The sequence below is a fragment of the Leucoraja erinacea genome, chromosome 9 (assembly GCF_028641065.1).
Source record: "Leucoraja erinacea ecotype New England chromosome 9, Leri_hhj_1, whole genome shotgun sequence".
Lineage (NCBI taxonomy): Eukaryota > Metazoa > Chordata > Chondrichthyes > Rajiformes > Rajidae > Leucoraja > Leucoraja erinaceus.
This window is the reverse complement of record NC_073385.1, coordinates 54,835,587-54,850,140: the sequence shown is the minus strand read 5'-3', so window position 1 is coordinate 54,850,140 and position 14,554 is coordinate 54,835,587. Positions and strand designations below refer to the sequence as shown.

Genomic DNA, 14,554 nt, shown 5'->3' with positions numbered 1-14,554 from the left:
GGGTGCAAATGTCATAGAGAGCATAGCTTTATTGGAGGGGCTCAGTTCGAAGCAGATGTGTGGGGCAAGTTTCGTTTTTACACAGGGACTGGTGGGTGTCTGGAATGTGCTGCCAAGGATGGTGGTGGAGGCAGATACAATAGTGGCATTTAAAAGGCTTTTGGATAGGCTCACAAATATGCAGGGAATGCAGGGGTATATCACATGCAGGCAGGGGACATTAGTTTAACCTTGCATCATGTTCGGCACAGATATTGTGGTCTGAAGGGACTGTTTCTGTGCTGCAGATAGACACAAAATGCTGAGTAAGTCAGAGCAACATACAACATGTCTGGAGAGAAGGAATGGGTGACGTTTTGGGTCGAGACCCTTCTTCAGACATTCAGACATTCGGGTATGTTCATTAGCACATGCAATGCTGTGCTGCAATGTTTTATGTTCTATTTACATTTTGAGAGAAGTGCAACTGCTTTCAAAGTCTTGGGTGAGGAGGCTTCTGCAAAGGGCAATAACTACAGGGATATTCACATAATCCAACTGCAGCACCACAACCAACTGTCCCTTTCCGAGGGAACAGGTCAAATCCTCACAATAAATGTTCACTTGTGTGAAAAATGTTTTTCTCATCTTGGTCTTAAAAGATTTCCCCCTTATTCTTAAACTGTTGCCCCTTGTTCTGGACCTGTTGAATCAAAATGCTTCAGGGAGAATTTCTTCCCAGCTGTTATCAGGCAACGGAACCATCCCACCACAACTGCAGAGCAGTGCTGTACTACTATCCACCTCATTGGAGACCTTTGGGCTATCTTTGGTTGGACCTAACTGGTTTTATCTTGCACTAAAGCCATTCGTTATTCATTTTATCATGTATCTGTGGATGGCTCGATCGTTATCATGTAGACATTCCGCTGACTGGTTAGCATGCAACAAAGGCTTATCACTGCACCTCGGTATATGTAAATATAAACTAAACACAAATGTCCAATGTTCACGTGATATGCAAGATCAATTATCATTCCAAATCTAAGGCTGAGCTTAATACAGAATGTTAGGGTCACAAGGTCATAAGTGATAGGAGCACTATTATGACATTCGCTGCATCAAATCTACTCTGCCATTCAATCATAGCTGATCTACCACTCCCTCCTAACCCCATTCTCCTGCCTTCTCCCCATAACCTCTGGCACCTGTACTAATCAATAATTTATCTATCTCTATTTTAAAAATATCCACTGACTTGGCCACCACAGCCTTCTGTGGCAAAGAATTCCACAGATTCGCCTCCCTCTGTAAATAAATGTCACCTCATCTCCTTCCTACAAGAACGTCCTTTAATTCTGAGGCTATGACCTACTCTCCCATGGGTGGAAACATCCTCTCCACATCCACTCTATCCAAGCTTTTCACTACTCTGTATGTTTCAATGAGGTCCCCCCACATTCTTCTAAACTCCAGCGAGTACAGGCATAGTGCCGACAAACGCTCATCATAGGTTAACCTACTCATTCCTGGGATCATTCTTGTATGATGCATGGGTGCATGGAAATCTGAGAGTCCAGTGCTCTAGACATGTTAAGCCACCAGGTACTGAGCCTAGGTCTGGGCTCGAAGACAAAATAAAGTAATTAAGCCTTGTTGAGAGGAGACACACAAGGTCCACTTCCAAAATCCGGGTAGTCAGGTAAAACATTTTGATCTCCAAACAAACAAAAGATAATCTTTTCTGAAGTTTACACTGAGTATGGGAAAAGGCTGCATGGTTTTCACGATTTATATTATTTTTCCCATTCCCAAACAGCCATCGATTACAGAGACAAATGACATCAACCATTTGATGCTATACAGGAGCCAACTACAAACTCACAGCACATGAAGGAATAACTATTACACCAATTAGTTCAGGCAGATCCAGCAGTGGCTTGTAGCCAGGTAAAAGTGTGATTGCATGGATATATATGTGCCTTTACATCCTTGTACGATTTCTATAGCTCAATCATCTTTGTCCTCATTTCCTCATTCTCTCCATCCTCTCGATGGGCTGAATAGACTCCTTCTACGCCATTAGGAAATTCAAAATATAAAGATGGCAACATGGATTCATTGGCTATCTTTTTAACCCAAGCAATATAACTCAAAAGACAATTAAATTCTTACCCAGCGCACCAACTTCCCTCAGCTGGATCTTGCCAGAGGAAACAAATCTTTTCCCTTGTTAACCCAGTGGGAGCAGAAATGCAAGGCTGTAGTCAAAAGACTTGTGGTCTTAATGCATTACCAATAATCAAAGCTGCACGACTGCCAACAATCTATGGGACAAAGGAATATCGGGGAGAATGGAAGGAAGCTGGACACAAATCGGTAGGAAACAACTAAATGATTCCAGTCAGAGAGAAACCATCATATCAAACTCAAAATCTCTTAATTCACATGCAGTTGTGGAACCTAAATATAATACTCTGTCTCCGACCGGAAGGCATTGCAGAGGGTGGTGAAAATTGCCCAATGCATCACCGGTTCCTCGCTCCCCTCCATTGAGTCTGTCCAAAGCAAGCGCTGTCTGCGGAGGGCGCTCAGCATCGCCAAGGACTGCTCTCACCCCAACCATGGACTGTTTACCCTCCTACCATCCGGGAGGCGCTACAGGTCTCTCCGTTGCCGAACCAGCAGGTTGAGGAACAGCTTCTTTCAAATTGAATCTGAATCTTGAATCTGAATACAGGATTCAAGTCAAGTCAAGTCAATTTTATTTCTATAGCACATTTAAAAACAACTCTCGTTGACCAAAGTGCTTTACATCAGTGCAGGTACTAACATGCTACATACAATGGTACACAGATCTAACAATACATACATAAACTGTTTACAGCGCTCCCTCAGAGGACCTCAAGAAACGCTTGTGAGTAGAAATAGGTTTTAAGTCTAGACTTAGAGGAGTCGATGAAGGGGGCAGTTCTGATGAGAAGGGGGATGCTGTTCCACAGACTAAGTGCTGCATTAGTGACTTTTAGTGACTTGTTCCACAGTGCCAACACTCCAAAGACTTGGGCACCTAATCCAGGCTCGTGCCCATTGAAATATTGAAGGAGCTCAATAGCATTCTTAGATCGGATGATTAAGGCCAAAGCACCATTCATCCCACTGGTGGTCATACTGGGCCCCACCAAGCTATGTGGAACAAAAGCAGGGAATCAGTCAGCCAAGCTGACCAATATACACCACACAACCAAGCTCACTACATCTGTTCAATGATTTCATCACTCTTTATGTGAGCATGCTTACCAAAATCAGCCTGCCATTCCCTTCACTGACTACATTTCAAAGTCTGAAGAAGGGTCCTGACCCGAAACGTCATCTATCTATTTCCTCCACAGATGCCGTCTGACCTGCTGAGTTTTTTGCTCAAGATTCCAGCATCCGAGTTTCATGTGTCTCCATTTTACAGCTCCACTGCAAAATCTCTTCAAAGTATGCCCACTTTTTTTTTTTTTTAAAGAGGCCATAAATATAAATATAAGGAAGTAATTAATAAATCAAAGAAGAAACCCAGAGGTTCTCCGATCTCTCGAGCCTGAAAAAGGTTCCGACCTACAACATTGTCGGTCCATTCCCTCCACAGATGCTGCCTGGCCACTGAGTTTCTCCAGCATTTTGTGCTGTGCCCAACATTCCAGCATTTGCTGATTCTCGTGTCTGCATTTCAAAAGCACATCCTTTGGTTTAAAATGTTCTAAAATAAGTCACAAAAGAGGATCATGAAAATGAAAATATTTTCATTCATTTCTGCTTCGTAAACCAATATAACTTCCCCCTTAAGTGATTCCACGATACTCACTTCAACTGTGACAGCAGGTTTCACTCTCATCACAGGGTTTCTTCTGAGTTCCCTCTTCGATTTTAATCTATAACCTCTAATTTTGGATCCTTTAATTAATAACCTCTAATTTTGAGTTTGCTACAAGTTGAGCATTTGTTTGCAGTCTTCTGAACAAACCCATTCACAATTTTGAAGTTCCATATTAAACCAATTCTTTGCTGAAAAAAAAAAGACTTCAGTCTTCCTACATTTTTCTTATGTATTCTCATATCTTTTTGCAACATGGCAGAAGCCCATTCAGCCTATTGAGTCTATCCTAGTGTCTCAGAGCAATCCCCTTGCCCAACTCAACCTGCCTCAGAATCTATTTTCTCTTATGTGCCCATTAACGCAATTCTGATTCTCCTATCACCAACAGGTGTATCTACACATTCGATACATGTTTCCTCACCTACAAAGTTCTGTACCTTTCCATACCTCTAGTTTCCCTCTCCCCTGACTATTAGTGGAGAGGAAGGGTCTCGACCCAAAACATTACCTATTCCTTTTCTCCAAAGATGCTGCCTGAACTGCTGAGTTACCCCAGCATTTTGTGTCTATCTTTGGTGTAAATAGCAGTTCCCTCCTACACTGAGAAGATAGCCTCTGTTCATTGAACAGATTATTTAATCTATACTAACACTCTAGCTTCCCCACAACACAGTATCTCACAAAAAAGAGACTTGGATAATTAACTTGTTTCTGTGTTTAAGATATCGCAATGTCCAAATTGGCTGCCATATTCAATGAAGTTTATTCAATGGCTCTGAAGATTTGCTGGGTCCTTCTAGGAGACTGACAGCTCTTTTGACACATTGAAAGATATTTCATAGACTACACTGACACCATTTAAGTAACATTCGCTGATTATCCAATTAAAAAACTGGAAGTATTATCAATATTGAACCACCACTTGGTTTGTCCTTTAAGCTTTTCACATTACACTGAGCGACAGAACTTGCTACCCGTTCAACATGCTGTGTTCTTTAGCAATTTGAAACTTCATTGCCCAAGGACAATCCACTCACACATCTTGTGCAAGGCATTGAGATGGTACAGTCATGGTTTGTATGCAACAGAATTTCCTCAAACTCAACAGCGATAAGACAGAATTCCTCCTCATAGGCTCCAAAGCCACACTCAGCAAAATCAATAACCCCACTCTCACCATCGACGGCACCACTGTCTCCCCATCTCCCCAGGCCCGCAACCTTGGCGTGATCTTTGATTCCACCCTCTCCCTTGAGCCTCACATCCGCCATGTCATTAAAACCTCCTTCTTTCATCTCAGCAACATCGCCAAACTCAGACCCTCTCTCACACCGCCCGCTGCTGAAAGACTTACCCATACCTTCATCTCCTCCCGACTGGACTATTGCAACTTCTCCTTGGCATCAGCTCCACCTACATCAACCGACTCCAACTGGTCCAGAACGCAGCCGCCCGACTCATCACCCACACCAAATCCTGGCATCACATCACTCCAGTCCTCAAACAACTTCACTGGCTTCCCATCTCCCACCGGATCACCTACAAAATCCTGATCCTCACCTACAGAGCCCTCCACCATCTGGCCCCCCCATATCTCACTGACCTCCTCTCCCCCTACCAACCATCACGGTCCCTCAGATCCGCATCAGCTGGTCTCCTCTCCATCCACAAGTCCAACCTCCGCAGTTTTGGGGACAGAGCCTTCTCCAGGGCAGCTCCCAGGCTCTGGAACTCCCTCCCCCAACTGATCCGCAATTCCGTGCCCCTCACCATCTTCCTGTCCCGCCTCAAGACCCATCTCTTCACCTCTGCCTATCCTTAGCCCCACGTGCCGTCCCTTTTCATCTGTGCATTAATTGCCTCATACTGTGTTTTGTATTGAATTCTGTATTTACTTTGTGTACTAGTCATGTCTCTACTATTTATTTCATCCCCCTTACATGTTTCTCCTCTACCTGCTAAATTTTTGTAAGGTGTCCTTGAGACTCTTGAAAGGCGCCCATAAATAACATTTATTATTATTATTATTATGGTTTCACACCAGAAAGAAATGTAGTGGTGCTACATTAATCATGTGCCCTTGTACATTAATAATCACCCTCCTCAGCTGCGTTTATTGTCACCCCAGTGCTCCGCTGACAGAAACTGTGAACCAAACATACAAGAGGTGTAAATAAACCCAGCAGGTCAGGCAGGATCTTCTTCAGACTGAAGTGTCCCAACCTAAATTGTCTTTTGTCCATCTCCTCCACAAATGGTGCCAGACACACTGTGTTCCTCCAACAGGTTGTGTTCTGCTCAAGATTCCAGCAACTGGAGTTTCTTGTGTGTCCGTCCACACAAGGTTAACTTCAATTAGTAATGCAAGTGAAATGCATAATTCAAAATATGTTATTCATAAATGTTCTTTCTTGCAAACCTTTCATCAAAATGCAGAGAAGGGAGTTAAGAATTAACCAAAAAACTGAAATTACAGATTCAAATCAAAATCAACCACAACTGATGGATAAGTAAAACCTGATTTGTTAACTATTTCTCTTTACACAGATAATCTTTGACAAGTTATTGAGTAGTTCCAACATTTTCCATGTTTTTCCTTCATTCTTTAAATTTACTTCTTTAAATAATAAACCTGGTCTTGATGGTCAAGGCCTCTGATAAAGACCTTGGAGGCTATTCAGTCACAAAGTCTTGGCTGGTTTCCAGCAGAACAGCCCCCTCTCCAAACATTTATTGCAGTTTATTTTCTTTGACATGCAGAGTTCCACACTGTCAACAGAGCTTTCCACTGTACCTCGGTATACGTGACAATCATGAACTAAACTGATCTGAACTGAACTGAGGGGCGGCACAGGGGCGTGGCGGTAGAGTTGCTGCCTTACAGCGCCACAGATCCAGGTTCAACCCTGATTATGGGTGCTGTTGGTACAGAGTTTGTACGTTCTCTCTGTGACCGCATGGGTTTTCCCCGGATGCCCCAGTTCCCCCCCCCCCCCCCCACATTCCAAAGACGTACAGGTTTGTAGGTTAATTGGCTTTGGGTATGATTGCAAATTGTCCTTATTGTGTAGGATGGTGCTAATGTACGGGGCGATCACCGGTCAGCGCGGACTTGGTGGGCCGAAGGGCCTGTTTTCGTGCTGTCTCCCTAAACTAAACTGTCAGCCACCATTTAGGTTAATACCCATCCCTCATCAACATGTCCACAAAAGAAGTAGCACCTTGGCTGAGTGGCAGGGACCCGGAGAAGATAGTCTCAGGCTCATATCCCTGCCACAACACATAGTCGAGGTTTCAGTGTAGTGCTGCCAGTCTGCACTGTCAGATGTGGTACCTCAAGTCAACATGGGTGCAAATGCCCCCTCTAGTGAACTAGAAAATCCCAATAAAAGACAAATAGTTTTACCCATCCCATGTTGTAAGTCATAAGTGTTAGGAGTAGAATTAGGCCATTCGGCCCATCATGTCTACTCCACCATTCAATCATGCCTAATCTATCTCACCCTCCAAACCCCATTCTCCCACCTTCTCCCCATAACCTCTGACACCCGTACTAATCAAGAATCTATCTATCTCTGCCTTAAAAAATATCCACTGACGGCCTCTTACAGCCTTCTGTGGCAAAGAATTCCACAGATTCACCACCCTCTGACAAACAATTTCTCCTCATCTCCTTCCTAAAAGAATGTCCTTTAATTCTAAGGCTATGACCTCGAGTCTTAGAAGACTCTCCCACATTCATTGTTTCAGAGACATTTCCCTTTGTTCCTACCACCATCTCCTCTAACTCAGATAACCGAGTTCTGATGAAGGGTTTCAGACTACAAACATCAATTGTTTCTCTTAACTCGCTGAGTGTTTCCAGCATTATTTGATTTTACTTCGGGGTCACGTGAGTGACTACGTGAAGAACCCTCTGAGTGCGCATGCGCGGCATTACGCCAGCAGTGCAACAGCGGCGGCAGCTGGAGTTAGGCTCTCCCGCTGCAGTTTAAAAAACGGACCGTTAGGTAAGTACACTGAGGTGTGGAAAGGAGTCTAACGGAGAAGGAGAGTTGTGTGTGTGTTTTCTGCTTACAGAAATGAGTGCACTCAAGAAAAAGCTCTCGAAGAGAACTGCCCCCCGCTGAACTCCACCAGAGGAGCGTTCAATCTCAGGGGGGCAGTAACAGGCGGCAGGACCGCTCATAGAGCGCTCTGCCATCCCCGACACCGAACCAAGCCCAGTCCCGCTAATGCCTGAACAGCGGACGGGGAAAAAATACCGGCCGGTGATTTCCGATTCGTCGGACGGGGACATGTCTCCACCTAAACGGAGAAGAGACAGCCGCCTGAGCTGCATGCAACAGCTCTTGGAGCAGATGCTCCAGCGGGATACGCAGAAAGAGCGTTCTCGCAGAGGAAGGTCAGGCACCTCCTCCACAGTGTCTTGTGCACTGCCCTCTGCTCCCTCATCACTGGAGGCTAGCATTGGTGACCAGGGCTGGGCTGGAACAGGGGCTGGCGGACGAGATCGGGAGTATGCAAGGGGTGCAGGAGCAGGAAGAGCTGCTGGGTGTGGTGGAGCTATGTAGCAACCCCACGTGCTGGAAGACCGCTGGAACCGAAAATGGCGGCCAGCATAAATCAACTTTCGAATAAGCCCTTGCAGGAGAAGGTGCTTTCTGAGACGCTAGATCTTTACACAACACCAGAGAACTGTGAGGCCCTCAGAGTGCTGACTGTGAACAGCCAAATCTGGGGGCACGTGGGGTCACACATTCGTAACCATGAACTCAAGCTACAGCGGATCCTAAGGCTCCTGACGTCGGCCATCACAGCCTTTGCTCGTTCTGTGGAAAGCACGGAGATGGATACCTGCCAGCAGGATGTACTGGCATTGATGTGCAACACTCAGTTTGAAATCAATAACCTCCGGCGGGAAATCATAAGACCTGCCCTCAATCCCAAATTTGCTGGGTTGTGCAGAGCCCCAGCTGCAGAGACGGACGCTCTGTTATTTGGGAAGGACCTCACCAAGAAACTGAGGGACATGGAGGAAGCATCGAAAACTTTCGGCCTCATGAGGGCAGGCCCCGGGACGAGCAAACCAAGACCTACAATACCCAAGCGGCAGCACCCCACGGCATCCACCAGTCGACGTCCTCAATATGGGACTGGTGAAAGCTCGGGGACCGCATTTTATCCCCAAAGATCTTTTTTAGATCAGGGCCCAGAGCGGACCCCATGGAAAATGCGCCACCCCCCAACATCGCCAGCACGTCAGACAAGCAAATCCTTCAAGAACATGAGAAAACAGAAGAAACGCCAATAACCATGGAGGTAGGTGGGTCTGGTTCCTGCCAGCATATACAGAATAAGGGTTCTTTACTAACAGGGGGGAGATTACACTTGTTTAAAGAAGCATGGGATACTGTCACGAGTGACAAGTATATACTCAACAACATTAGTGGATATAAAATACAGTTCATGTCAGAAAAATCGCCGCTAGTTCAACATTGGTCCCAAAGGGTATTTTCTCCCTCCGTCAAAGAGAAACGTGAGGGACAAGCTGAACTGGTGAGACTTATCACAAAGGGGGTCATCGAAAAGACCAAACATGAACCTTTGGAATTTGTATCGAATATATTCACTAAAACCAAAAAAGATGGTGGATGTCGCATCATCATTGACTTAACATCACTAAATAAGTTTGTTAAGTATATATATTTCAAAATGGAGACATTTGTTACTGCCAAACAACTGATTTCCAAATGATAATTCATGGCAAGCATTGATCTTAAAAATGCTTACTGTCTAGTACCCATACACAAGGATCATCGCAGATACCTAAATGTTATCTGGATGGGGCAGTAATGGCAGTACAAAGCATTGCCCAATGGGCTAACTTCAGCCCCAAGATTATTCACCAAAATATTGAAACCAGCCATGGCAATACTAAGAAAACAAAGACATATTGTCATGGCATATCTGGATGATATTCTGATAGTAGGAAAAACGATGAAATTGGCTGTGGCAGCAGAATCAGCTACAAAACAGCTCCTTGAAACTCTGGGGTTCGTCCTACATCCAGATAAATCTAAGTTGAAGCCATCCACTATCATGGACTACCTGGGCTTTACAATTAACTCAGTCCATATGACTGTTACCTTGCCAAAGGCAAAAATGGTTGAATTGACACAATCATGCAACAATTTAATGGTCAATGAGCGGCCAACTATTCGACAAGTAGCAAGAGTAATAGGGAAAATGGTAGCAGCATTTCCGGCTACACAATTCGGACCTTTGCACTATCAAAATTTACAAAGAGCAAAGGTACAGGCACTAAAACGACACACAGGTCACTATGATCGTGTCATGAAATTACCTACTGAAGCAATATCAGAGCTACAGTGGTGAGCAGAAAACGTTTGGCATCGTTTCAGCCCTATCATCATCACTAACCCTACGTTAGTTATCCAAACAGATGCCAGTGCTCAAGGCTGGGGAGCGACTAACTCCATATCCAGCACAGGTGGTAGATGGACTAACCTAGAGTCATCATTACTACTTACACTGGGCATTAACTATCTAGAGATGGTGGGCGCCTTTTATGGTTTAAAAGCATATGTATCTAATATGCAGCACTTGCATGTTCGGTTATAAATTGATAATACTACGGTGGTGGCTTATATTAACCATATGGGCGGCATAAAATCATTATCATGCGACAAATTAGTCAACATGATTTGGCAATGGTGTGTCGAAAGACATATTTGGCTATCAGCTACTTACCTACCAGGTAAGCTAAACAAAGTGGCAGACACCAGGTCACGCAAATTCAATGACAACATCGAATGGATGTTGAACCCTAAAGTATTTGCTAAAGTTATTAAGCAATATGGAACGCCAGATATCGATTTATTTGCATCAAGGCTAAATCACCAGGTACCTATGTATGTCGCTTGGGAACCAGACCCAGAGGCAGCAGCGGTAGATGCCTTCACGCTGGATTGGGGAAATTTCTTCTTCTATGCTTTCCCTCCCTTCTGCCTCATCAGTCGGGTACTTCGCAAAATACAGATGGACTCTGCTTCTGGTATTTTGATGGTGCCCGACTGGCCTACACAGCCATGGTTCCCAGTTCTGCATGACATGGTGGTTGAATCACCAATGGTTTTTCCCAGTGATCCAGGATTATTAACTCACCCAGTATCAGGCATAAGCCACCCATGCCATGAGAAAATTAAACTCCTGGGTTGCAGGTTTTGAACAGACCTTACCTGGAACTGGGATTGTCCGAACAAACCATCACCACCATGTCGGCATCCCTTCGAACATCCACCAAGAGGCAGTACTTAACCAGCATCAAAAAATGGGAGAAGTACTGCCAGGAAACAGGGACAACGTACGAAACAGCCACAGCCACCAATGTACTGGAGTTCCTGGCCTATCTACACCACAATGAAGGGATCAGCTACAGTGCCATCAACACAGCGCGGAGTGCTCTGTCTGCTTATCTCAAACCAGCACCAGGACAACAGGCGATGGGATCCCATCCACTGGTGTTAAAACTGATGAAGGGCATTTACAATATCAAGCCCCCTAAGCCCAGGTATACCCATATTTGGGATATCAGTGTGGTCCTGACATACCTCAGGGAATGGCCACCAGCCAGATCCCTCGGCCTCGAGCAAGCTACACTAAAGACGCTCATGCTGATGGCACTTGTATTCCCTCAGAGGGTCCAGTCACTACACAAGTTGAGGCTGGACAACATGGTGACCACCCCAGATCAGATCACATTCATCATACAGTGTCTGGTGAAACAAAGCAGGCCAGGAACAGCTAATTCAGTAGTGGTATTCCGGGCCTACCCACCAGAGCCACGGTTGTGTGTCGTGACCCATCTACAACATTACATAGACACACCCCACAATATCAGAGGGAGTGAAAAAGCCTTATGGGTCAGCCATAAGAAACCTCATGGCCGGGTATCGAGCCAAACCATTTCAAGATGGCTCAAACAGGTACTGAAGGTTGCCGGAATAGATACTAATACATTTAAATCTCATTCCACTAGGGCAGCATCTACATCAACGGCCGAGAGAATGGACGTACCGGTTGACCATATTCTCAATACAGCAGAATGGTCGAGGGAATCCACATTCAGAATTTTGTATAACAAGCCGTTGACGAAACCTGATTTATTTGCAGAGAAAATATTACAAGCTGCAAATATTTGATTCAAGCCCGGGGGAGCAATTTATTTTGTTATTGTTAATAAATACCTTTTTTGTTTCTCGAAAAACAGATTCATTGGTTGATTACGATAACACTTCCTCCCTCAAGAACTTCGGCAGTGAGTGAAATAAAACAGTTACACGGTTTGAAATCAACGAGCTTTGAAGTCTTCACCTAGTCACTCACGTGACTCCGAAGTAAAATTGTAAGATTAAACGAGAACTTACCAGTTTGAAGTTTGATCTGTATTTTATGAGGAGTTACGATGAGGGATTACGTGCCCTCCGCTCCCGCCCTCATTGTATGGATCAAATTAATAACTGATCTCCTTTTCTTTACTATGTTTACTTCAAATAACTGTGTCTATCTGTGATTCCACACCGCTGCTTGGAAGTATGCCGCGCATGCGCACTCAGCGGGTTCTTCACGTAATCCCTCATCGTAATTCCTCATAAAATACAGATCCAACTTCAAACTGGTAAGTTCTCGTTTAATCTTACTATTTTATTTCAGATTTCCAGCCACCTGAAATTTTCATTTGTAAAATGCAAGGGCATTATTTCAAAGGGTAAAAGAGCTGGACAAACTCAGTAGTTCATCTGTGGAGGTAGAACTACAGCCCATGTTTTGTGTGCAGAACCCATATCAGAACAGTTACTCTTTTGTTCCAGATTACAACATCTACAATTTCTTATATCTGCATTCTACCCCTCAGATAACATTAAAATCCAACATCAGATCAACACCCAATGCCACATATGGAACCCTTCCTGCATGCAAATTTGTTTCCACATTTCCAGTCCAACAACTAAGATCACACAACAAAAGCACTGGATTGACTGGTGGGGGGGGGGGGCAGAGTGTGGGGAGCAAGACAGGGGATAAAGTCAGGGGGACAGGGGGTGAGATCTGGCAAATCTGGGCAAGGGGTGAAGTCGAGGGAGTGGCAGGGCAGGGGGCAGAGAGGGGGTGGTCTGGAATAGGGCAGAACAGTGGATGAAGGCAGTGGGTGAAGGAGGGGGGGAGACAAGGCAGGATGGAACAGGGGAGGGGGTGAAGGGGGGAGGGGGTGAAAAGGGGGAGGGCAGGTGGGCAGCAGAGCATGGGGTCAAGGCAGGGGGTGAAGTGGTTTGAGGGAGGGAGGGAGGCAGGGCAGAGGGGTGGGTGCCTGCGGTTGTGTTACCTGCGCCAGGTGACCTGGGCCTGAGGTACTCCTTGTAGACCTCCTTGAGGATGAAGTTGCTGAAGCCCACTCTCCTGAAGAACCTGCAGACATACTCCTGGTTGTAGAGGCAGTTGAAGAGGAAGCAGCCCTTGATGTGCCGGAGTGTGGGGTCTGCCCGGGGTGGCCCGCTCACATCCTCCAGCAGAACCACATTGCAGCCGTGGCTGCGGCAACACATCAGCACACAGTCCCGGGCGCGGCTCACGTTGGGGGAGCTGAGGAAAGACGCCCCTGCCGCCACCGAGTCGTCCGTGTCCAGCACGAAGTCCCCCCGGCCCAGCTCGTACTTGGCCAGGCACTGTTGGGGGTTGGAGGCGAGGGGCCGGCAGCCGGGGACCAGCAGCAGCAGCAGCGGGAACAGCAGCAGGGCGAGGGGCGGCGGGCGAGGGAGCTCCATGTCCCGGGCGGAGTTGGCTGAGGTGTGAGGCGCTCGCTGCCCGGAGCCACAGGTGAATGCGGAAATACAGCGGCTTGCACACTCGACAGGAAGTGTAACACAACACCCAGCCCAGCCCAGCCCGGCTCATCCCAAAGCAGGACATCCCCTGCACCCGGCGTCAGTCCCAGTCCCCATTCCCATTCCCATTCCCACTCCCACTCCCACTCCCACTCCCCATTCCCACTCCCAGTCCCAGTCCCACTCCCAGTCCCAGTCCCCATTCCCACTCCCACTCCCCACTCCCCACTCCCCACTCCCCAGTTCCCCAGTCCCAGTCCCCACTCCCCACTCCCCAGTCCCACTCCCACTCCTCAGTCCCCACTCCCAGTCCCCACTCCCCAGTCCCCACTCCCCACTCCCCACTCCCCACTCCCCACTCCCCAGTCCCCACTCCCCAGTCCCCAGTCCCCAGTCCCCAGTCCCCAGTCCCACTCCCCAGTCCCCACTCCCCCAGTCCCCCAGTCCCCATCCCCCATCCCCATCCCCAGTCCCCAGTCCCCAGTCCCCAGTCCCCCTCCCCAGTCCCAGTCCCAGTCCCCAGTCCCCAGTCCCCAGTCCCCAGTCCCACTCCCAGTCCCACTCCCAGTCCCCACTCCCACAGTGCCAGTCCCCAGTCCCCAGTCCCCCAGTCCCCAGTCCCCAGTCCCAGTCCCCAGTCCCCAGTCCCAGTCCCAGTCCCAGTCCCCAGTCCCCCTCCCAGTCCCAGCTCCCAGTCCCTGTCCCCAGTCCCCAGTCTCTGTCCTCAGTCCCACTCCCAGTCCCCACTCCAGTCCAGTCCCCAGTCCCCAGTCCCAGTCCCCAGTCCCAGTCCCAGTCCTCAGTC

The 14,554-nt window shown here is 47.0% G+C and overlaps 1 protein-coding gene across 1 annotated transcript in view; it reads right to left on the bottom strand.

The window, feature by feature from the left end:
- Positions 1–13,770, bottom strand: part of LOC129700397 (kunitz-type protease inhibitor 1-like) — an 84,406-nt gene extending 70,636 nt beyond the window's left edge. Inside the window, exon 1 of the mRNA XM_055640846.1 lies at positions 13,251–13,770. Within this exon, the coding sequence (XP_055496821.1) occupies positions 13,251–13,689 (439 nt within the window). The 5' untranslated portion in view covers positions 13,690–13,770. The remainder of the gene's footprint in view (positions 1–13,250) is intronic.
- Positions 13,771–14,554: the final 784 nt, after the last annotated feature.